This window comes from Curcuma longa, chromosome 2 (assembly GCF_044706935.1).
Source record: "Curcuma longa cultivar G26 ecotype Majalengka, Jawa Barat chromosome 2, ITB_CL_G26_1.1, whole genome shotgun sequence".
NCBI lineage: Eukaryota > Viridiplantae > Streptophyta > Magnoliopsida > Zingiberales > Zingiberaceae > Curcuma > Curcuma longa.
The window spans coordinates 6,893,312-6,916,491 of record NC_133862.1 but is presented as its reverse complement, the minus strand read 5'-3'; the positions used below and the strand labels follow the sequence as shown (position 1 = coordinate 6,916,491).

At 37.0% G+C, this 23,180-nt stretch overlaps 5 protein-coding genes across 6 annotated transcripts; 1 reads left to right on the top strand and 4 right to left on the bottom strand.

Moving 5' to 3' along the window:
* Window positions 1-1,588: 1,588 nt before the first annotated feature.
* LOC141822283 (putative vacuolar membrane protein YML018C) lies at window positions 1,589-6,820 on the bottom strand. Of its 2 annotated transcripts, XM_074709722.1 has the most exons (8): window positions 6,519-6,820; window positions 4,686-5,066; window positions 3,730-3,947; window positions 3,522-3,592; window positions 3,328-3,429; window positions 2,340-2,457; window positions 2,134-2,269; window positions 1,589-1,829 (listed from the first exon to the last, which is right to left on the bottom strand). In XM_074709722.1, the coding sequence occupies exons 1-8, from the start codon at window positions 6,606-6,608 to the stop codon at window positions 1,767-1,769; spliced, it is 1,179 nt and encodes a 392-aa protein (XP_074565823.1). In that variant the 5' UTR covers window positions 6,609-6,820; the 3' UTR covers window positions 1,589-1,766. The 2 variants fall into 2 exon arrangements, with proteins under 2 accessions (XP_074565823.1, XP_074565822.1); XM_074709721.1 differs by lacking the exon at window positions 1,589-1,829 and having other exon boundaries at window positions 1,967-2,269.
* Window positions 6,821-7,128: 308 nt separating this feature from the next.
* LOC141822021 (F-box protein At5g67140-like) lies at window positions 7,129-9,385 on the bottom strand. Its single transcript, XM_074709430.1, has 5 exons — window positions 9,210-9,385; window positions 8,976-9,122; window positions 8,384-8,519; window positions 8,001-8,099; window positions 7,129-7,474 (listed from the first exon to the last, which is right to left on the bottom strand). Exons 1-5 carry the CDS (start codon window positions 9,296-9,298, stop codon window positions 7,259-7,261), a joined length of 687 nt encoding a protein of 228 aa, XP_074565531.1. The 5' UTR covers window positions 9,299-9,385; the 3' UTR covers window positions 7,129-7,258.
* A 373-nt stretch (window positions 9,386-9,758) lies between these two features.
* LOC141819675 (ras-related protein RHN1-like) lies at window positions 9,759-12,026 on the top strand. Its single transcript, XM_074706930.1, has 7 exons — window positions 9,759-9,834; window positions 10,240-10,317; window positions 10,402-10,569; window positions 11,083-11,131; window positions 11,255-11,328; window positions 11,608-11,701; window positions 11,833-12,026. Exons 1-7 carry the CDS (start codon window positions 9,793-9,795, stop codon window positions 11,931-11,933), a joined length of 606 nt encoding a protein of 201 aa, XP_074563031.1. The 5' UTR covers window positions 9,759-9,792; the 3' UTR covers window positions 11,934-12,026.
* A 2,576-nt stretch (window positions 12,027-14,602) lies between these two features.
* On the bottom strand, window positions 14,603-16,128 carry LOC141819666 (NADP-dependent D-sorbitol-6-phosphate dehydrogenase-like). Its single transcript, XM_074706918.1, has 6 exons — window positions 15,990-16,128; window positions 15,733-15,827; window positions 15,520-15,637; window positions 15,312-15,444; window positions 14,993-15,212; window positions 14,603-14,833 (listed from the first exon to the last, which is right to left on the bottom strand). The coding sequence occupies exons 1-6, from the start codon at window positions 16,126-16,128 to the stop codon at window positions 14,603-14,605; spliced, it is 936 nt and encodes a 311-aa protein (XP_074563019.1).
* A 533-nt stretch (window positions 16,129-16,661) lies between these two features.
* Window positions 16,662-22,258, bottom strand: LOC141815319 (putative clathrin assembly protein At5g35200). The gene is given in 17 exon segments (XM_074703258.1): window positions 16,662-17,266; window positions 17,429-17,550; window positions 17,668-17,743; window positions 17,824-17,988; window positions 18,408-18,485; window positions 18,597-18,677; window positions 18,808-18,873; window positions 18,950-18,979; window positions 18,981-19,016; window positions 19,103-19,153; window positions 19,233-19,316; window positions 20,304-20,404; window positions 20,489-20,630; window positions 21,118-21,215; window positions 21,600-21,669; window positions 21,772-21,889; window positions 21,986-22,258. Coding segments are annotated over 16 exon segments (1,668 nt in total). The 5' UTR covers window positions 21,868-21,889; window positions 21,986-22,258; the 3' UTR covers window positions 16,662-16,894.
* Window positions 22,259-23,180: the final 922 nt, after the last annotated feature.

The window sequence follows — 23,180 nt, the reverse complement described above, 5'->3', positions numbered from 1 at the left end:
AGGAAATTTTTAATTTTTGAAAAATGAAAGACAAATTGATTAAACACTAGTAAGTGGGAGGTCAAAGTGAATTGAAAAAGAATAAATAAATAAATATATATACAGTGATTTATGGGCTGAAGCAATCCCTTTCGGTTGGATGGACCTTTTTGTTTGATCCTATCCATGTCTTATTTATTTCTATTTTATTCAATATTATCTTATCTCTACCAAACACTTGGAAAATGAGTGAGTGATGGAAGGAGGAGGAGGATATTTGGCGATCCATTTCTCACCTCTCAACCCTCATCTTTTGGTGCATGGACAAAACTATTTTTGTTTTTCTTTTTAAATTTTAAAAGCAATAAAAAAAATGTTAGCCAAAAATCAATAAGAAGGGTTGTTAACTTCCATTATATACCATCTACAAATTCATTGTTAGCTTACCAACTTATTTATAAAACATCCTTAAGAATTTTCTTGACAACTTTTTCTAACCTACTATCCATTTTATATGTGTATATATATATTCCATTAGAATATTTTTATTCTCTTTCAACTTTTTTTTATGTATTAAGAATATAGACGATTGGGAAGATTTTGGATTAAATCAAATGTGAGACTGGTTAAGATTGTGGCACGACAACCTGAAAGGCACAACAAGGGTGATTAAGAAGCCTCACCAACAACTCTGTGTGGTGTCTTATAGGAATGGGAATTGGATACCACAAGATATCCAAATATTTGATCATATTTAATAATGGAATTCATATTTTGTTTTTTTATTTAAGTTTATTAAGTGAAATGAGTATTTGGACAATTATTATTTGATCGGATGCAAGTTTGAGAAGTATTGAAAAATATAGATACTTAATACGCTAATAATTAAGGATCATAAATCCAAAATTGGGAAATAATTGGCTCAAATTTTGTAAAATTAGTGAGTTTTAGTTTTTCTTTTAAAATTAATTTATGTTGGAACTCTATATAACAAAAAGGAAATTTAAGTATTTTGGGCTTAAAATATAAATAAAATATAAATGAATTCTAGGACTATTAATCATTCATGAAATGGCTAAGAAATGGCTTACAAGTCTCGACCAATTAACATCCTAATAATAAAAATATTAATTTATAATGCGCTGCCATCTTGGGCCAAGGCCTCTCCAAGGGCCAAAAATATATTAATAGAAAAATATTTCCAATTTATAAAGCAATGAAAATAATTATAATTCAAGTAGTATAAAATGCAAATATGTTAAATATATTTCAAATTTATTATTATGATTTAAGTTTTTTTAATCAAAAATAAAACAAAAATGTGTCTTTCATATTTTATTTCATACGAGACATGCTGGACAGGTCATGTCTCAACGGTCGGAACGTAATAATCACAATTCTTGACTTCGACTATAACGAATATAAATCCCAAAAGTTAATCTTATTCTAGAAACTTGTTAAAGATTTCCCTAGTTATTGCAAACTTGCACAAATGAATCATAATTCAAAACAGAAAAAATTGTTCCAACTTACATAATTTCCTATATGGAATCTATATACAATTTAAATATATATATATATATATATACATACAATTAATTCTACAGAATCAGTAATTAAGAACAGCAGTAAGAAACCTCTTTTGTTTAGTTCTTCCCAAGTGTCAACGCCAATCCAAAACGAAAGCGTTTACACAATTCATTTGAGAAAGCAAAAACCAAATGTGAGAGATAAAGAATTCCTCAGTAAAGAATCACCCTATTGTGAGCAGTGTTTCAGTAAAAATGCTAGAAACCTATGAACCTTGACAGCCGGTCTGACACATTGGCTATGACAAACCCAGCAAAAACCTGTGAATGGAATGTGAATACGTTTGAATCGAGGCGGTCATTAGGTTTTGCTTATACGCTAAATGAGATTAGAAGAGATCTAAATGAGATCAGTATTCTAAATAATATGGTATTCCGCTAACAGTCTCACAGGCAAGTTACTGAAAGTTTTTCTCAAAAACTTTTGGTAGCTTATACGTTATGACAAGCCAATTGATTTTTCAGTAGGACAGAATAATAAATGAAATAACAGATTCATGTTTATCGATCGAGAGCAGGATATTAGACATGAAAAAACAAACCTCAATGCAGTTGGATTGATTACCTGAGTTGAGCCAAGGATGTAGACTGCTGAATAGTGTCGACCATGAATCATCATATCAGCTAACATAGCAAGTGGTATTGTAAGTGACATGCCCAATGTTGCTACCAGAGGAGTTGTCCATACGACACACAATGCCCTGACGCAACAACATTCTAAGTCAGATACTACACGAAGTATGGAACGGCACGACATTTCTGGAAGCGTACCAGAAGTAATCTGAAAGAACACTTCCGATAAAGCCATTAGCAAGCACAACTTCTTCCATTTTAGCAGAATGCGGTACCCTGAACTTGGGCTCGATCCCTAGGGCAGTCAATGGCCACACTGAAAAGAAAGAAAACAGCAATACAGTTTTCAATAATTTGTATTGTGTTATCAAGTAGAGGAATCGCGCAAAGCATTTTGTTAAAAATAAGCTAGTGCACAAACAAAACGATATAATCACTAAGAAAAATAGTATATTTTGAAGAACTAATACATGTGACAAAAGATGATAACGCTCACTCCACCCCCAAACACCTCTCAATACTGGCCCCACAGCGATTTGAAGGGAGGTAAATTACAATGACCGAGCGGCCTCTTCAAGTGGGAGGGATTTTATTCCCCAAGGGATTATTCCCTTGAGATTCGATCCCTATTTTCATGTGGCAATCTACCACCTAAGTACCAACTCGGCTATGTGTACATTATCAACTTGCTATGCATTCTTGGAAATGTATATGCCATTAATTAGAGAGAATAGAAATTTAAAAAAAAAACTTGAAGTGAAACATCAATCAGTTTCTTTTAGTTTTCTTTTATTATCTAACACAAGTATTTTCTAAAGTTGGGCAGTGAAACTTGTGCAATCAGTTTCATCTTTCTTAAAGCAGTCAGTTGAGAGAGTAGAGAACTGACATATTGCACCTAAAAACACTGGCACGGTGGCCATGAAAAGCATCCTAGGTTGCAAGCCAATGAACTATCCAAGAGATGGTTGCGCAAAATTGATATTATAGTTTTCAGAAAAGCGAGTAGGATAGAATATTTAATACAAAGATACTCAGCAGTCGAAGATTGACCTGCTTCTGCAGCAACTGACAACTTTCACAAGAAGTGCTACATTTACCATAGTTTGGAAAATTAAAATATCTTGAATTCAAAACAAATGCTGATAATAGTCCAATAATCTTTGGAAAAGAGCAGGAAATTTACCAAGCCACCACAAAGCTACTAGTGTAAACAGTCCAACATATCCAAATAGCTTCTGAACATCAACTCCTTCTCCTTCCTCTCCTGCAAACTTTTTTAGGAGCACTGCAACATTGAAATTGGATACTTGAGGTTAGACTAGTACTAACTTGTCGCTTATTGCTATGAAACGAAGAAGGATGTGAGATCCGACAGACCAGTAAATAGACCATAAGTCATTGCTGAAAGAAGACCGAAAAGATCCCCTACAAGCGATTGTTTTCCATTACTGCAAAAAGTAAGCAAACACTCTAAGACAAAAATGACAAACATAAATATGGTTTCTAAAGATTTTCGTTTTTTAGAATGGAAAAAAAAGTGTGCATCCACAATCAACCAAAAAAAGGGCACACACATAGACGATACCTAGCGGCACTAAGCTCTGATTCATCTGTAGCCCAAGTCTTGCCAAATGTAGTCATCACAACGCCAGCCATGCAAACAAATACAGCAACCACTTTTGACATATTCAAGGAATCTTGTCGTAGAAGCACACCAATAAAAAGAGTAAAGAGACCTGATGTTGATGATAACACAGTGGTACTTGCTACGCTGGTTCTTGCAAGTGCTGCATTTGAAAAGTACTGCATTCATAAAATTTAAATATTAAGAATGCTCAACAATGATGACTATGTTGTTTCATATTTTTAGTTAGCAGAAGAAGAACACAAGAAAACCTATGAAGCTAATTTATAAAATGAGAAATGAGAGTTATTGAAGGAACTATTTATGCTCGGGAAAGGTTTGAACAGTCTTCCTTTCACAAGGCTAAAAGGATATTCATATTGGTTACTTGACAATGCTTATTTTTCTTTTACCAGTTAATAGGTCCAAGAATATATTTTTCAAATATCTGCATGTCAAAAAAGTACAATCCGTTAATCCCCTCAAAATTCCTGAAGACATGCATAACCAATACGTGACTAGACAACATGTTTTAGAGGAAGATATTTAATGGATTTTATTCATGACTTAATAGAATATCTTCTTTTTCCCAATTAAGGATATCAGGAACAATGAAAACAAAAGTAGCGTGACTAGAACAGCATGCAATTTCTATAACTGGGGATGATGGGCTTGAAACTTGAAAGCCCTTTAAAAAGATAAATTTGCCAGAGTAACTTGATAACTGAGGATCATGAACTTGAAACTTGAAAGCCCTTTAAAAGGATTAATATGCCAGAGGAACTTACACAACTACTGTATTTTTAGATTATCAAATACAACGAATATTAACTTTTTATTATTGTGCCTTTTCAGTATATGCATGAACAAGAGCAAAGTAAATACATTAAAGTCCAACGTAAGATGGCAAATCTCACCTCTGTCACAAACCAAATAGGGGCAAGATAGATTGAGTATGTTATCATCTCCTTAGCAGTGACTGCTTTTCTTTCCTTCAGGACTTCAATATCCACATCATCTTTAATTTGAGATATTAGTGATTGTTCCTCTTTTCGCGCCGAAAGGTCAATTCCACTTTCTTTTTTCACTAAAAGAGATTGTGCTCCCATTTCAATCAACCTTTGGCTATGCTTTGGAGAAGAGTTAATTCTAGATGATAACTTGTTGCTTCGGGAAGGATGTTTTCTCAGTAAACTGTACACCCAATCTCTGAGGAAAGATACTGGTAGGTAAACAACCATAAGAGAGGCTCCCAAGTAAGTGATAGCAAATGGTTGTTGATAATCAGTAAATATACCCTGTTTTACAGTGATTAAAGTTAATAAGAAGCATTAATATAAAGCAAGTTGCATTATTATACAATTAATAGAATCAGTACAAAAGAAAAATGGCTTTCATTCTATCAAAATTTCAACGAATACTGAATACTGGAACAGAGTATTAGTTCAATTAAAGAAAATTATTTGGCTTCCTGAAACAAAATTTCTCATCAACCTTAATAAAGTCATGCCCCAAAAAATACTTACTTTACTGAAGAAATATCATCATTGGATGCGGCACCATAGTTTAGTCCCAGATGTAGTATCGTGGGCTAATAAAAAGGTTTATAGGCTTAGATGAAATTTCAGAATGATTGTCACTTTTGACTTCTAGATCACGACTAAAAAACACTCCTAGATTCAATTGGCTGATCACATTTCCCAACAAGAGCATCCTGATGTTGATCTAGGGCATCCATTCTGCAACTTAATCTTTTGTATCAAGATGAATGATATATTCCTATCACCAGTTGACATAGGCTATTTAGATTTAATATTTTATTTACTGTGGTAAAGATAGAATAATCTGTCAGCTAAATCAATACTTTAATACTATCCTTCCCCTCTTTTCTCTCTTATTACAAGATCACAGATTGAGTTACACGACCTTGTGTTGTGCCACCAATCTAATATTCATGTCCTGTAGCCGAATTGCTACCCAAATGGTAGAGTTGCATCAATCTAATATTCGCACGTTGAAAAGTTATATTTCTGCAGTATTCCTCCAATAGACACAAAAACTTGTAAGTGAATTTTATGGTACCTCCTCCCTTAGATGCCACATCAAAAGTTCAGGCTTTTACTATAACTCTTATGAACAAAGTCCAATTTCAGTCAATTGAGAATAATGACAATTATCTCAGTATTTCCTTGTAGAAGCTTCATCTACAAATTTAAATGCACTTCATCAGCGCATTAACGGTGATTGTAAACATCTGCTGTGTCTTATGCATTCCTACCATATGAACATCTTTATTGTTAATTAGTATAACATCTATCCCAGATACTTCAGAAAACAATAGAGCATCAGAGTTAAACAGCTGAAGTATGAACACTCAAATCAACGGCAATCAGATTAAACTTTTCATTACATCGTGTTCTCTTGATTTTTGGAATACTGTTACTTGACTATTCATCCCCAAAGTCAATCTTTCAATAAACTCGAGCTGAAGCTGGGATGCTATGAAAAAAAGATAATGCAGATTTGTGATTCAACGACTATGCCATTTATAATTCCACAAAGGTTCCTGAATGCAAGTCCTTGGATTTCTTAAATTTAAAAGGTCCATGTTAAAATCATAAGTGAAATAAAAACAAGCGCTATTACATGTAAATCTACACATGCTTCCTAGCAAGATATGATAGATTAACACAGACGAATTTTTCCACATTGAAAAAACAAAGAACTTATGCAACGGATTCAGCATAAACCTGTGTGACTTCGGCTGAGGCGACCCAAATGACGACCACCCCAACTATGAGAAACAACCCGGCCCTGTACCTCCAGCTCGACATCGCCATCCACCTCTTACACCGAATAATCACACACCCAGAACGAAATAGGAGATGAAATCAAGAAATCAACAAAAAAAAGTCCGGCAAAGATCGGACCACCGCTCGCAACCCGGACGGCGATGCCGAGATTCCGAACAACTCGAACCCATGGGACGGAGAAGAAGAAGACCCTTTTGCTCCTTCTATTTCTTCTTCTTCTGCTTTTCCGCCCTTCCTCGAATTGGCGAAACGAGGAAGGCGCGGAGAAGAGAAGCAAGGGAGAGACTAAGAATAGAACTATCGCAGCTTCCTGCGAACGCATAATTTGCTATATTTGTTCTAACAAAGCAAATTGCTAAACTAAAAAACTATTTTAAAAAATTTAACATATTTATCACAACATTTATTTTTCAAAAACATAACAAATATTTAAATAATTTAAAAAAAGTTCGATAGATATACCACAAGCTAGTTTCATACTGATTTGCATCAGTTCACGAATCCTTGGATCCAAACAGTAAAACAAGAGTATTTACAAGCACAACAATGAACATCTATTCCAATTAATATCATTAAATTTCTTTGTATATACACAATTAAGGCAATTTATTTATGAAAAGAAAAAAATCATTACTTATTTATACACACTGGAGAAGAAACAAATAGTGCAACCCCAATCAATTTGCTTGTGCCACTGGCCAAATCCTTACAACGCCAAGTTGCTGGGTAACAGGTTTTAGCTTCAAAGCAGGGCTGATGGCAAGCAAGCTCACAAAGCAATCTACAGGCACCCTCATACCCCAAACATTGATCGATTCGAGTTTGCGACACTTCTTCACGAGCACGGTGAGGCCCTGCTCTGTGACATGGCGGCAGCTCCATAGAACAATGGTCTGAAAATATAAGTTCCAAAGGTTATCAGGAGGAAAATCATTGTCTGTCATCATCATTATCAAGTGTAGGTGTGGGTGACACACCAGATGAATAAATACAAGGTTTCCATGTTGCTGAAATACTCGAAAGCAAACTGAAACTTTTGTACAAGAACCACCAGTTCATCATATTAGTTGTGCAAAGTGATCCATGTGCTGAAATTTTGTATTTCAAGTAATGAGAGCCATGCAAGAGGGCATTTTCAAAATGAACTACTTTTACATCTAGTCATGTAGAACTCGCCAAAGCAAATCAATTAGAATGAACTATATAATCCATCCATAGCAAGCGAAAATATCTCAAATTCAGTGAGACATGAGATACAAAGTGTACAACTATCAGTGGTAGATCTCAACACAATCATGGAATAAAGTGGGTTTGGAAATCTGAATCATCTTAAAGTGGTGTACAAGTCTGCGACTGTATTTTAAAGAAATGTGGAAATCGGAAATCGTCAAGTAGCAAATAATGCATTTAAGAGAATACCTTGATATGTGGACAACTATTGGCAACAGCATACAAAGATTCATTTGTAATAAATGTACCCCCAACATTCAGGTGCTGCAAGGAATTAGCTCTTGTCACCTGAATACAATCAAATGTAAGTGAACAGCAGCAAAGGGAAAAAAGAACAAGTCTGAAAAAGGCCATGGTAGATAGCAATTGATCAGCTAGAAGGATGAGGAAATATACAATTCAGAATTGCTTAAAATCGATCTACTTGCCCAACTCAAACATTTTCCTAAGTCTAACTGTAGCATAAGAAAGAACTAGTGGTCATTTACAATCTTTCAATCCACCAATTCAGCATATTTAAACTGAAACTAGTCCACAGCTTAATGGAATAAGCATAGGGGAGAAGTACCAACCAATTGAATTACTCCTTTATCGGTGATTCCGGCCATGCCCCACATTGACATGGATAATAGATTAGCAACGCATTTTGTTTGTGAAATCTTATACAGCCCTTCGTCAGTTATCTGGCATCCCCAGCAGCTCCTGGAACTGCAACAAAAAAAAGCAATTTTTATCAAATTAAAAAGTTAACAAATTGAAAAGGACAAAAGTTTTCAAATTTCCCAGAAAAAGAGTTGTTCTTCATATTACAATCACAATTAACTATTTGATCTCTTCAACCTCATTACTAACGAATTTGCAACCCAAATCAGCGTTTTAAAGCATAATACAAACGGGGGGGGGGGGGGGGGGGGGGGGGGGGGGGTGGAATCCAAACAAAGAAACAAAGGGAAAGAAGGAGATGCTTTTCCAGTTCTGTGATCGAATAAAAAAGATAAAATGGAATGCATAAAACTTTCCATTATAAGAAAAATAACTATTTTATCTCTTCCACCTCCTCGTACGAATCAGTTTGCGACCGAAACCAGCGTTCTTTAGCACAATAAAAGAGGGAAAGGAATCCAAATTGAGTGACAAAAGGGAAGAAGAAGAAGGAGAAGGTACATATCCAGCTCCGTGATATTGTAGGCAGCCCGCACGATCCTGGAGGCGGACTCGTCATCCACCTTCCAGCCAGCGAAGCTGAGCCGCTCCTTCCTCGCAAGCGACTCCGCCACCCCTCGCCGCCACTTCCGACAAACTCCGCTCGCCCTTGCAAGTCCAAACGCACTCAATGAAACCCAGCGACTCGATTCAACAACGAAAAAGGAAAAAAAAGGATTAAATTGAGACGCTTACTGAGCCAAATCCTTGAAGGAGAGGGCGAGCGAGAAGATGTGGGCGAGCAGGTCCACGGGCAACCGCTCTATCTCGGACCCCGTCTCCATCTCCGCCTCCACCCCCACCGCCTCGGGGTTACCAGGGCGGCGGAGACGAGAGGATGCGGCGGAGGTGTTCGACGCTATGTGCACATCAGCCCGTCATCTTAACAAATGCCGTGACGAGGAGGGATTTTTATTAATTAATCAAAAGTCAAATATATTTTCCATAAAAACCCTTTAGACTTAGGAAAATATAATTTGCCTCTTAGATTTCTCAACTATGTCGTCTGAACCCTCATTTCTTGTTCTTGATCAAGATCTAATTGATATTTACAAAACTTTGAGGTGTATATTGTAACAACAGAAACTTGAAGTGTAAGAATGTAAAAAGGCTCGAAGCAAAAAGGGATCCACGCATCGAACGAACGTTCAAATTTCAAAAGCGAAGTCGCACCTACCATTCCTTCCCTCCTCTGCACTGCTTGTTACTTGTAATCTCTTCGTCTTCCTTTTGCTGATCCCTAAAAGCTTCGTCTTGCGTTCTGCGTCGGAGTTCTGCCATGGCCAGGACGGGAAGCAATAACAACATCCAAGCCAAGCTGGTGGGTATGTCTTCCCTTTGCGCTTGTGTCCGCTTTACTTGATCTTGTGGTTCCTATGTTCAATCAACAAGAGGATCCATTTGTTGCATCTCGGTAGATTTTAGTAGCTAAAATAGGTATTTGAATCATGATCGGGGTAAAATATTAACAAAAAAGGGTAATACTTTTTCTTCCAGGAATGAGCGTAAGGGAAAAAAAAACCCTGGGATCTGAATAATCTGTTTAGGATATGGTGGGGGGAAGAGAAGAGAATAGAAGAGGACTACTCATGTATAAAATACTAACTTTTTGACAATTAGGCACTTGCTCCAACATTTTCACTTCCTAAGATCTAGAAAAAGGATCGAAATTGCCATTGTCTAGATTTTTCACACACTATAATTGCTCATGGACTTTCTCTCACAGGTGCTTCTTGGAGATGTGGGAACAGGAAAGACAAGCATAGTGCTAAGGTTCATCAAAGGCCAATATTTCGACTGCCAGGTCTACCACTTTTCACTATTTTTTTTGTTGATTGCTCGGGTAATTTTCGAATTGTGCATAACAAATTGAGAGTTCTTTTTGCAGGAGTCGACAATTGGAGCTGCATTCTTCTCTCAAGTTATCTCACTGAACGAGGCAACTGTGAAATTTGATATATGGGACACGGCTGGACAGGAAAGATATCATAGTTTAGCTCCAATGTATTATCGTGGTGCAGCTGCAGCTATCGTGGTCTATGATATCTCAAGCATGGTAACAAATAACCAATTCATCGAAATAGAACCTCTAAGAGATCTATTGAACCATGTTTAGGAGAAAAGGATTTGTATGATAGTCTCATTATTGTCATTTCTCTATCCATTATACATCTGAGGAAAGATGGATTTCTCATAATAAAATATTTTATGCTTAAGAATTCACCCAAAAGCTTCAGATATGAGAAAAGACTCAGGTTCATACTGATTTTGGTCAAGTTGGAGTAAGCTTGAAACAAGGATTACAAGAAGGCAGAAAAAGGAGAATAACTGGGTGCTTAATGTGTAATAGTATGAGGCCTCTTGCAAGTAACCTGTGTATTTATGGTTGAAAAACCAATGTTACAGTTTAAGATTATTTGTTTCTGTAATCTTGTTCATGCTCATATTGGTTTGTGTTTCAATTGTCAGTTTGCAAGTTTCTATATATCTTCGGTTTACTAAGTATTATCAATACTTCAGGAGAGCAACACTCTTTTCTGCTAACTTATATTTATTTTGCCTTCCTCAGGATTCCTTCATCAGGGCACAAAAGTGGGTTCAAGAACTTCAAAGACAAGGTATCTTAAGATTATTTAAGGCATGACTTTACCCAACAATTTGAGTGTTGTGCAATACTACTTCATATTTATATCTACCAAGTTATAGGACTTCAATTACTCAATAAAGCTGTTTCATTCCAGGAAATCCATATCTGATAATGGCTCTGGTGGCGAACAAGGTGGACTTGGAGGCAAAAAGGAAGGTGAAAAGTGAGGTAAATCGACGACGGGTTGTTTCATGTTTAATTATCTGAAACCTACTTTTGCTTCTCCCTTTCTCCTCTCAGTGGACCAATTTTATCATTATTTGAGTTGACACATCTTTGAAATTTGACACTTTGTTTTCTTTATTCCATGCTTTGAGCTCCATTCCATTTTAGTGAAATCAAACATAAGAATGGAGGTCAATCATTCTATTCCATTCCATTCCGATATAGATTTCATTCCTAACCAGAAACAAGCATTTGCAATTTGATACTTTGACAATGTTTCAGGAAGGGTTGCAGTATGCTCAAGAACACGGATTGTTCTTCATTGAAACTTCAGCAAAAACCGCAGAGAACATCAATGAGCTCTTCTATGAAGTAGGTAGGTAGCTATTTCGATGCATTTGAAACCAGTATTTTTGAAACTAGGGCGACCAATTCAACCATAGACAAATCGTGCATCGAAAAAGACAATATGATATATTTGACATCTTTAACTTTTACTCTTCGCAGCTAAGAGACTTGCGAGAGTGCATCCTCCGCGATCTTCCGGGATGAACTTGACTAATGAAACAAGAGGCACTGGAAGGAGATTCTTTTGCTGCGCGGGATGAGTATGGATATGCCAAAGCCAAATTTACTACTTTGAGTATTGATATGCATATTTACTAATAAACATTAATAAATTATTTGAATAATTAAACCACTCCAACCCCCTTCTATTCTTTTTACACCCATAGTTGATTTTTATTTGTTTATTTTTTTAAACAAACAAATGCATGAATGTGGAAATTAATTAATCAAACATCCATAATTTATTTATTAGCTTCCATGTTATGGAAGAGGCCATTTTGGTTGTGGTGTTGTCCCCTAGATGGCCCACCACCACCAATACCTAAAAAACCGGCGGCTTGTCTGGAGATATAGTTTCCTTGTTGGGGGTAAAATTTAGATATTTCATTACAAAATTAAATTTGATTTTTTATTTTATTTTTTCTTCACTAACTAAAGTTATAAAGTTGTCCCCAGCCTATGATGCAATGATAGCAGCCTTCTTACGGATCTTAGACATCTCGGATTTGAGATTCAACTTAGGCGTGTTGTAAGATGATTTTCTCCTGAGTAATTAGTTTGAGAAAGTGGGTTGTATGGATGAGTCATGGTGAACACTTTTCGATTTGAGTTGATGATTAGTGGATAATTTCCGTGAGATCGTACTGATCATCTTTAGAATTAATAGGTGTAAGTTAGAAATATACTTGTTTCTGGGACATAGTTGAGTTAATTACGACGAAGCAGACTTGTTGAAGTGAACAAGGGTTGAATCTCAACAAATCCGAGGCAATGTCCTCTCCTGTCTTGGCCGCAATGCCCTCTCCTATTGTGGTCAACTGTAACTTTTCGATTTATCTCTTTACAGATGATCGTGGGACCGACCGTATGAGGCCAATCGTGTAAGACCGTTGGGGTAGCGGATTCCACCTTTTATTGAAATAGTTAGATACTTGGTGCTGAAGTAAGTTGGATACATCATGAATACTTTTTGATTTGAGTTGATGCCTGATAGATAATTTTCGTGAGATTGTACCAATCACTCTTAGAATTAATAAGCGTAAGTTAGATACTTGCCCCCTCTCATCATAGTCAATTGCAGTTTTTTGATTTACTTATTCATAGATGGTTGTGGAATTGATCGTGTAGAGTCGACTGTGTAGGGCCATTGGGATAATTGATTTCATCTTTTGCTGAAGTAAATTAAATACTTGGTGCTAATAAAAAAATTAAAATTATAAAATTAATTATTATATTACAATATTCATTATTATGCGGCCGACAGGGTGAGGCTGGATTAAACATGCTTCGTCGCAACTTTTGTCACCTTTATGAATTAAACGACAATTTAGATAAATTAATTATGAAGCCATCAGTTGGCCACTACCTCAGCCAACCCTAAACTAACCATTTTCTCCAACCCTTTAGTTTGTGGCAGCTAAAAGATAGACAACGCAGGCTCTACATTATTCTCACTAATTATTAATTAAATCATCTTAAACAAGATAATATTATTTTTCAACCCCACAAATTAACTTTATATTCTTCTCGGGATTGGGCCCTTATTCATTTATTTTTTACTTTTTTCTCCTCGATAATTCTATAAATAGCTCCCTCCGTAATCTACAACCCCCACCACTTCTTCTTCTTCTTCTTCCTGGTTCTTTCTTGCTAGATGTATCTAGTGTTCCTCTTTGTGGTCTTCCACAGCTTTCTTGAACTGCAAATATACTACAATCTATTCAAGTTGCAGTTCAATAAAGCTGTGGGAAATTACAGAGAGAGATCAAACTGAGAAGCTTCATCATCATCATATATAATTTTGCAGTTCTTGTTCTTCTTGTAATACTGCTTTCTTTAGTTAATTGCCAGGTTTTTATCTAATAGAGTGATCAAATTCAAGCTTCTTCTTCTTCTTCTCTTCTTTTTCTTTCTCTCTTCATTTTACAGCCCTTTGTTCTTGTAACACTCTCTATTTTTTTTTATTACTCATGATTTTTCCAAAAAGGAAGTGATAGAATTGTACATATGCAATTATGTAGATTGGTGTGTCAAGGTAATATATTCCTACCATATTTAATCTTTTCCCATTATCTTGTTCATTTAAATGATTTTTCAGCTGGAGTGAAATAGGTTATTACAGTTTGTGCATCAAAATGAGCTTAATAAGGTTGTTTATACTTTGCAAGAAAACCTTCAACCAAGTTGTTACTTCAATTTGCAAGCCACAAATCTATGCATCAGTGCAGTGTTAGAATCTTGCTTATCATCACATCGATGAAAATATCTAATCTGTTAACACTTCATGATTAGTGTCTAAACGAGATTCGATTCCACAAACAAGGGTCCTTCGACATTCTGATGTGCCCGAAGAGAATAAAATCATGCTCAAGATAGATAAGCATTGTATTTAAGATGACTTAGACCAATATAGACCAATATCAAGAAGACATCAAGTGCTATGTGAAAATAGATCTTCATCACAAACAGCAACCCAATTTCAAGCAGAATCATAAGTTATTGTATCAAGTGCTATGCGAAAATAGATCTTCATCACAAACAAGAACCCAATTTCAAGCAGAATCATAAGTTATTGTATTGCTTAGTCAACTAGTTTGCTCCCTCATATACTCGTATCATTTTTTCAGAAAAAAAAAAACAAGAAGCAGAATCATAGATAGGTAAAAACTATCTATTCTAGTAGTGTAGTGAGAACTCTTGATAGATGAGTTCAAGCATAGAGATCAATCCCCCAAAGTTTGGCTGGCTGATTAGTTCTGTAGTTCCGATCGATATCTTTCATCTTTTCCATGTCTTCCTCATGTATTGTGAAATCAAAGACCTTGAAATTCTCATGCAGCCTTTCAATCTTCGAAGTCTTTGGTATAACAACAGTGTTCCTCTGGATCCCCCACCTGAGAATAAGCTGAGAAGCTGTCTTGTTGTATTTCTCAGCCAAGGACTGATACATCCAAAGACAGAATTATCAGGCTATCTAGTCCTGAGAAGGATTCATAGTTGTCAGAATCCTAAAGCTCAAAGCAAATAAGTATTCAACTGCACACTGATTTCCACATTGGACAGGTGCTTCACCTTTGTTACAAATTCTTGGTTTCAGTACCTTTATGACCGGATCGTCAAGGCAGGACATGGTGCCAAAACGTTGGGTGTTAGCAGTACCACCACTGAGAGGTGTATGAGCAGTTACACAGATTCCATGCTTCTGGCAAAAGTTGATGAGAGATTCCCGTTGAAAATAGGGGTGAATCTCTATTTGGATCACTGAAGGCTTGATTTTGGAGTATGCCAAGCAGTCTCTAGTGAGAAATATGTCGTAGTTGCTGAACAAGTAGGCTTTCAGTTGATCAGCATAGACAAGTAAACCACAGGAGCTGAGATTCATAAGAATGAATTTCAGATCAAATCCTATGTGAGTTCACCTGATCCCAATGCTCCGGACGAGCCCTAAGTTAACAAGTTCTTCCATCGCATGCCAAGTGGTCTCGAGGGAGATGGTTGTATCTATGTCTAGAACACCATCATCTCCAAGAGCACTAGCTGATGTTCCAATCCCTACATGCATGAATTGATGCTCAAAATGGTGTCAGTGAGCTTCAAGCATGCCGGAGCAAAGAAAGTATTGTGTACCAGTATGCCTTGTAGCTACTGGAAAGTGAACAAGGTAAAGATCAAGATACTGTAGATTGAGTTTCTTCAAGCTGTCCTTGCAGGCATCAAGCACATGTCCGTGATCTGAATTCCATAGCTGTTTCAACGTACATGGAGATTAGTGGAGGACAGAATAAAGGGAATCATGTGATTGGGTATGAAGATTCACATCCATGGTTCGTTAATGAAGACCTTGGTGGTGATGAAAACTTCTTCTCTTTTGACGAGTCCTGTGAGAAAAGCCTCTGCGAGTGCTTCGCCAACCTCAGCTTCATTGTAGTAATTAGCTGCATTTTGAGGGTGAAAATCATGCCAAGATCAGGACTTTGGTTCTTAGAATGTGGAATTAGGGTTATATTCATCCATTTTCGATGAAGATTGGGAAGGTGGGTGGACGGCTGAAATCAAAATTCACCCCCTTTTCAAAAAACTAGTAGTAGTGGTAGTACCGGCGCAATCGAAATGGCGATAGCCAATGTTGAGCGCGGAGAGGATGAGGCCTCGGATGGATTGGGGCTCCAACCACGACACGCCGACGCCGATGACGGGCATGCTGTGGCCGTTCCTCAGGGTGACCACCTCCGCCATGGCTCCCTGCTGCTGCTGCTGAATCCAGAATTCGCCCTTTTACACAACGTGGTAACGCCGGCGCAATCGAAGTGGAGATCGCCGAAGGCGACGGCGGAGAGGATGAGACCTCGGCTGGATTGGGGCTCCAACCGCGACACTCGAGACCGATAATAGGCATCCTGTGGTCGCTGCTGAGGCCGAGGGTGACGACCTCCGCCATGGCTCCTTCCTCCTGAAATTGCTGCGTGCGGTCCGTTCCTAGTTCGAGCAACCTCCCGCGCCAAGCGGGAGACGCTTCAAATCCTGTCCTGACAAATAAGAAATATTATTATTATTTTTTACCCGCGCAAGTCGTTGACTCTTTCCCCTAAAAAATAATATTTATAAAATGAAATATTACATCACAAAAAAAAAACTCTTGACAATTTAAAGTTGGGCCGTACTTGGTTGGGCCATGCCCGGCCTGGCATGGGTTTCTGTCGGGCCGGGCACGGTGGCCGGAGCCGGTTCATTTTGATCGGTTCTTTGTAATAATAACACGCACACAAAAAAGAGATAAATACAAAAATAATTCTTTATTATTACAGTCTACTGTAACAAACAATCAAATTCTTCAAGTTGATACATACAGCATAGATCTTCACTCCTAAAAATAAAATCAAGATTTAATCACCCGAAAACATCACTTGAATATTGCATTCAAGCACTATCGACAGCGAATCTTATGATCATCAAATTACAAAAGATATTTCAAAAAAGGAAAAATAAAATAATCTCATCTCATCTAGATGAGGCCGTTGTATCCACTGGAAGGTTGATGAACAGGCACACTCGAAACGTCTCCATATGGATTGGCAAAAGGGTTGATGGCTGGATGGCGAGGCAGCTGCTGCTGCTGCCCTCCCATCATCATCATCATCATCATCTGCTGCTGCTGCTGCTGCTGCACCAAGAAAGCTTGCTGTTGCTGTGCCATGGCTGCCATCTGCACCAAGTGCGGTGCGGCAATTGCGTTCGATGCGTAGAATGGGTCGTGAGCTACTGGTTGTTGCATCATGGGACCCATCTCCCATGGGTTGTAGCTGACGTTCTGGCTCGCTCTTCTCTCTGCGTCGTCGTATAAGCTGTCTAGTGTGAGCTTGTCTAGCCCTCCGGCCTGCAGGCAAGCATAGAACATTGTTCTAATTTGTGAGATTCTAAATATGCAAATCGTCATTGGGTACTTGGTAATCTAATTGAATCTTAAAAATGATATCATGAACTGATTAGTGAGATCATGAAACACTACTTCAAGGAGTGTAGATCATGAAACTCTTACCAATTTGCTTGAAGCCACAGCAGTCTCATTTGAGCTGGGAGTTGTAACGAGTGCCAATTCCCAGCCAGTAACTCCATTATCTGGATTCAGGCCCCTAGTGGTAGCAGAGCTAGAAACATTATCTGCGATAATTCGCACCCAAAAGTGAAGAAAGTCAAGAGAACATAAACTGCTGCTGCATGCACTTGAAACAATCAAAATATTAGTAATGGAACTGCTCATTTTTTCAGAAACATTACCAACTGGAACAATGGCAAGTGCCATGGCGTTCTTATTATCCAGGTCGAATACTTCCGGAGCAGGATCTCTTAATCCCTGATAAGAATGAATTGAAGTGAAGTCAGAGCAGTAATTATCAAAGGGACCAATTGCAGTTTGGATCAGTTTATTATTACCAGTAAATCTGTTTCTTCTGGTTTCTGCTGTGCAGGGACTTCGATTTTAACTGGTTCTGGTGGTGGAGGGGGAGGTGGTGGGGGAGCTGCTGCTTCTTCCTGTTCAGGGTCCTTCTTGTACTCAATTGCTAATATTACTGGGGTTGTGCCATTATCATTTCTTGCCTGAGGTCAACTCACACAATTTAGTAATTTGAGAAAACACAGAGGCAAGAAACAGAAAGATCATCATATGAGAACATGAAATAGAAAGATTATAATAAGGAAAGATGAATGCCTAGGCGATAAACGAAACTAAATTCCAGTATCAACAAAAAAAAAGTATCAGCTTTAATATGGACGATTATAAATGAATCAAAGTTGGACAAGATCACTCTGCTCGGCAAGTTGTTCAAGTTCTATTTTCAATCTAAACAATGGATATACAACAACAAACATTTTGCTTAGTTCCACAAAGAGATATCAGTTGACGTTCAGTTTATGTTCTGATTTTAATTTTAAGCAGGTTCAGATTACAACTTCTTATGTAAAAAATATAATAAGCAATTTAATATTGATGGAAAAGCATCATAATAGAGTTCAACCTGATCCTTTCGAACTGTTGAAGCTCGTGGAGCATCTCTGATATATTCCTCCATTGTTGTTAGAAATGATGCAGGGGGCTGCATTATTGTTATAATAAAATCAGTCGTTCTGGAGTTTATTAATAAGAAATCTTCCGCACAATAACAGGCAGGAGGATGAGGACTGAGGAGCGATCATGAAACTAGTACCTGTTCAATTTTCAAAAATTTCTCTCCTCGTCTGACATCCATGCTTTTGCATATTTCATAAAATTCTGAGAGTCTTTCACCCTGCAAATCATGACCGATCTTAGAAAGGAATGGCAAAATTATAGAGAGAATTGTAGACTTAATCTAAAAGTGAAATATCACTTGGTATAATAACCTTCAAACAACTTTCTTTTTGGTCAATTTATAATACCTGCTGACCTGCTCTTCTGTATATATCGAGTGCCCTAACTGCATCATGTCGCTGCATCTCAAAGAACTGAAAAGAAACTGTTTAGCAAGAGATTTAGAGCAAAATGGGCTCGATAAACTAATAGCTTATGGATTTCCAATACCTTGTCAACCATATTTATTATTCCATCACTGAATTGAAATGTAAATCTTAATACTCTCTGAAGCAACCTAGACATGAAAAGTTGAAAAAGAAAAGAATCATGAGAATTATTTGGAAATGTCATTACACTATAGACAGATGAAATTTTGCTCACCATAGTAAGTGCAAGATGAATTATGATATTATGACGAGATGCTCCTAGTGGCTGCAAAAGGCGATTGCAATATTACTCATTCTTGAAACGAGTTATGAACATCATCAGTAAACACACCTTGCCAACTTACCTCACAGCCAAGTAGGCGATGTAACAGTTGTTGCAGTGATGGCAATTGCTCAAGCAACTCTGCAGTTCCCAGATCCTTAGTTCTCTGTAGTTGACAATCATTTTTACTTAGACCACTAGAATGAGTTAGCATAGAAATAACTCAGTCAAAACTAATTAATTGATACCAGTTACATGATTAAATAAATAATTTGTATGTTGAAACTTAAGTCTTAGAGCTGGAACCATACACTAAATCCTCAGGGAATAACCTAGAAGAAATTCATGCATGTATTTAATCATCTTTACTGTTCATAAGGAATGGATTCGATTTCTTAACTCAGAAGTCAGAACTATGAAATAGTTTTTGTTATAATTAGCAAAATACAATGTCGTGGATTACTCCAAATGTAATTCTATCAAGATCAAGATGACACAAAATGATCTTGGAGGGGAACTTACAAAATATTAAATGGTTGAAGATTCATGAGCTAGAAATTAATCTTCCAAGGTGCTTTAGATCATTATGATCACCAAGTTGTGCCTGTCACAACTATTTGAGATCTGCCATGTGGATTTTATCCCTCTAATAAATTCAAATCAGTTGAGTTATTTTTTATTAATTCAACTAAGGTTTTCAACTTTTCATAATCTTCTTCTACTGCTTTTTGATGGATTGAAAACTTCTACCTGTAGAATTTATTAGTCGTTTTTAACATGACCACACCATTTCCACCTTTTCCCTCTTTTTACCATATTGGAGCTTCACCTAATTACTCATGCTTATTAGTACATTTTAATTCTTTCTAATGACCTCACACATCTTTTTGCATTATGACGCTCTAACAGTCTAAGTAACTCATGTCTATGCATTAAACTTAAATTGGACCATCTATAGTGTTTCGACTACAAATTTATTGAATGAGTCAACAAATTGCATAGCTTTTTCAGGAAAATTGAACAGGGCATTTCCCAAAGAGGTATCATTTGTAAGGATGCATTGTCTTTTGTAGACAAAGGAATGCTCGAAAGTACTAGTATAAAGTAAACAGAATCAGAAGCACAGGGGCAAGAGGTAAGAATATCTGCATACCGGAGGATCTGACTCAACATCATACTTGAGCATACGGAAACACTCAAGCCTCTCTTCTAAATATAGAGCATAAGTACGCACCCATGCAGAATAATCCCAAGCTGAAACCCAATCAAACAAGAAAATACATGTAAATGGTCATTTCTTCATACAAGTCATTAGGGACAAGTTAAGAAAGCGAATACCATAAGCACTCGAATCATCTTTAAAGTGGGACATATTCAACATCTGATTTCTGCTTCTCCCATAATTGATGAGTTCTTCACGAAATGTGGGATCAACTTCCCTCAATGCTCGATGTATGACAAGCAAAGTTTTCAATGCCACCTGAAAATAACCAATATCTTTTCTCAATGATTAGAAACACAACTATGCTGCACTAGCATTAAAGTAGTTTTGCACAAAGTTATCAATCATTTTCACATTTCAAGATATTACCTTTGTTTCTCAAAAAAGAGGGAGCAATTCTACAAACAAAAAAGTGTCCAAAATGTATAAAGGTAAAGGGAAAGAAAAATCATGACCAGCTGTTTGATCATGTTCTATTTTATACATTATTATCTTTATAGCAAAGCCATAATCCATAACATCCAGGAACTCATGCAATAATGAAAACAAGAGTTCAGCGAGTTTATCTTCTGTAACTACTAATCAAAATCAGAAACATTCTTGAGCTCATCTCTCAAGATGCAGTTGTCAAAGAGTTAAACAGCAAGGGATGCCTTAGTTTCACAATATTAACACGACTGGAAAATTTCTGCTTGACTAAATGTGTTGTAAGCCAGATTATTGCATAGCATGCTTAAGTATATACCGCCCAATTCTGTGTTTTGGCAAGACGTCTTGCAAGAGCATGAATGCAATAGGCCACATCTGCCCGAGGTCTGGCAGCTGAAATAGCACTGAAGATAACTGCAAGAAAAATAAATAAGGAATTAAACAAGCACAAGACTAGGGGGAAATATACAAAGGCATCTCAGAAAACATAAATTACATAAAAGTTATTATTGATGAAAAAAATATATCATGTCACAAGAACTCTAATCCGAGTTAATTGCATACATATAATACATGACATGAGTGGAAGAAAACAAGCTAGCATTAAACCACTCATCACAAAGTAGTGAAAGACAGCTAAGTTAGAAGACGAGGAGCTTTCTGATCATAAAGAACAAGCATAAAGAAATTCTAATGCGTTATTTCTAGTAGTTTGGAAATGACTAATGAACAAAGAATCTCATTAACATTGAGATAAGTTGGAAAAACAACAAATAAATAAGATCATGCCACACACACCTCGTATGTGCTTCTCCTTGGAAGGACGCTCTACATGGTTTGTAGCCCTCACAATGGCAATATCCAATTCCTGTTCAAGGGATAATCCAGATAAATGAATAAGCAGAAAAACAAACCTAAAAACTGACGAAGGCTAAGTCATGGCAATAACAAACACTTCTTAAGTTCTAACCTTGTAGTCACTGTTCACTTTAGCCAAGCTGACCGTGGTGGTGTCTTTGATGGCTCCCAAGTACTTCCTCAAGCTCTGCTGCGATCCTCCAGACATTTTCTCCTCCTAACCCAAGATCCTATCTGAATGTAATTGGTCACAGAAAGCAAAATATTTATACAAAAAAGCAATCAAACAATCAGAGCATAACTCGATTTGCCTTTTTGATTACTACCAATCAAATCGAATCCGATCGAATATTTGGCTATTATTAAAACGTCGAAACGATCAACCACTCGACAAAGCTGAACCTCTGGACCAGAATCTCAAATTTGGTCATGCTCGCCGAAATCCACCAAAGATCCAACTACCGATTCAGCTAAAACCAACAAAGCAAGCATCAACCTTAACCACCGCAACAACTCAGCTGAAGAAACAGCATCGAATCAAGAAACAAAACAAGCTTCTCTTGCACCCCCAAAAGAACTCCTTTTCCTCACAAAATACGTCAAATTTTCCAAAAAGCGGCGCAAAAACGGCAACAGACCAGCCAATTTTCCCAAGAACTCACCGTGGTTGGATGGAAATTGAAGGATGAGGACGAAGGGGTCTGCGATGGAGGAGTGGCTCGATCGTTGAAGAGTAGTGGTTGGCGTGCCAAGGCGTCGACTTTTCTAAGCTAGGAGAAGGGAATCGACACTCGGGTAGGTGTGGTGAACCTTCGGAGCCGCTTTCGGTCGCCGAGATCTTCTGCAGCCCACCAACGAAGACCCACAGCGTGCACAAAGACCATGGACCAAGAAAAGGACTCGATAAATAGTGGAGAGGAGGGCGCTCGTCGGCGACGCTGGAGCAGGATAAGAGGGCGGCGCAAGGGATCGCGATGCTCCTCATTCGTTTGATTCCTCCACTATTTATCTATAAAGTGAAAGTTTCATTTTGCCCCTCCAAAAGTTTGCTTTCTTTTTAAAATAATTAATTTCAAACTGTATTAAAAATATATAATTTTTATTACTTTCACTGCAAAATAATCTTAATTTTTTAACGTTAACACAGTCGTTTAAACCCACAAATTATAATTATTTTCCTTCTTAGAAATTTCTTATTAGTATTGTTAATAATGCAAGCATTATTAGTTTCCATCTTCATTGAAAAAGAAATAAATTTATTTATTTATCCAATGGAACTATCTTGTTATAGTTCGATTAGATTAGTGAAGTTGCAATTAGAATGGTCGAGTAAGGAGAAAGTTGTTTTTTGTGATTAATGTTTTATATAATTGTCTAAAATATTTTTTTTAAAAAAAATATAAAGAAAATTTTTTTTAATCAAAGGTAAAAATTATCTCCCATCACATTTTTTTATTTATTTTTTGTCTAAGAAAATTTTAAAAGGAAAATAATTTAGTACAAAGAAAAAAACATTTATTC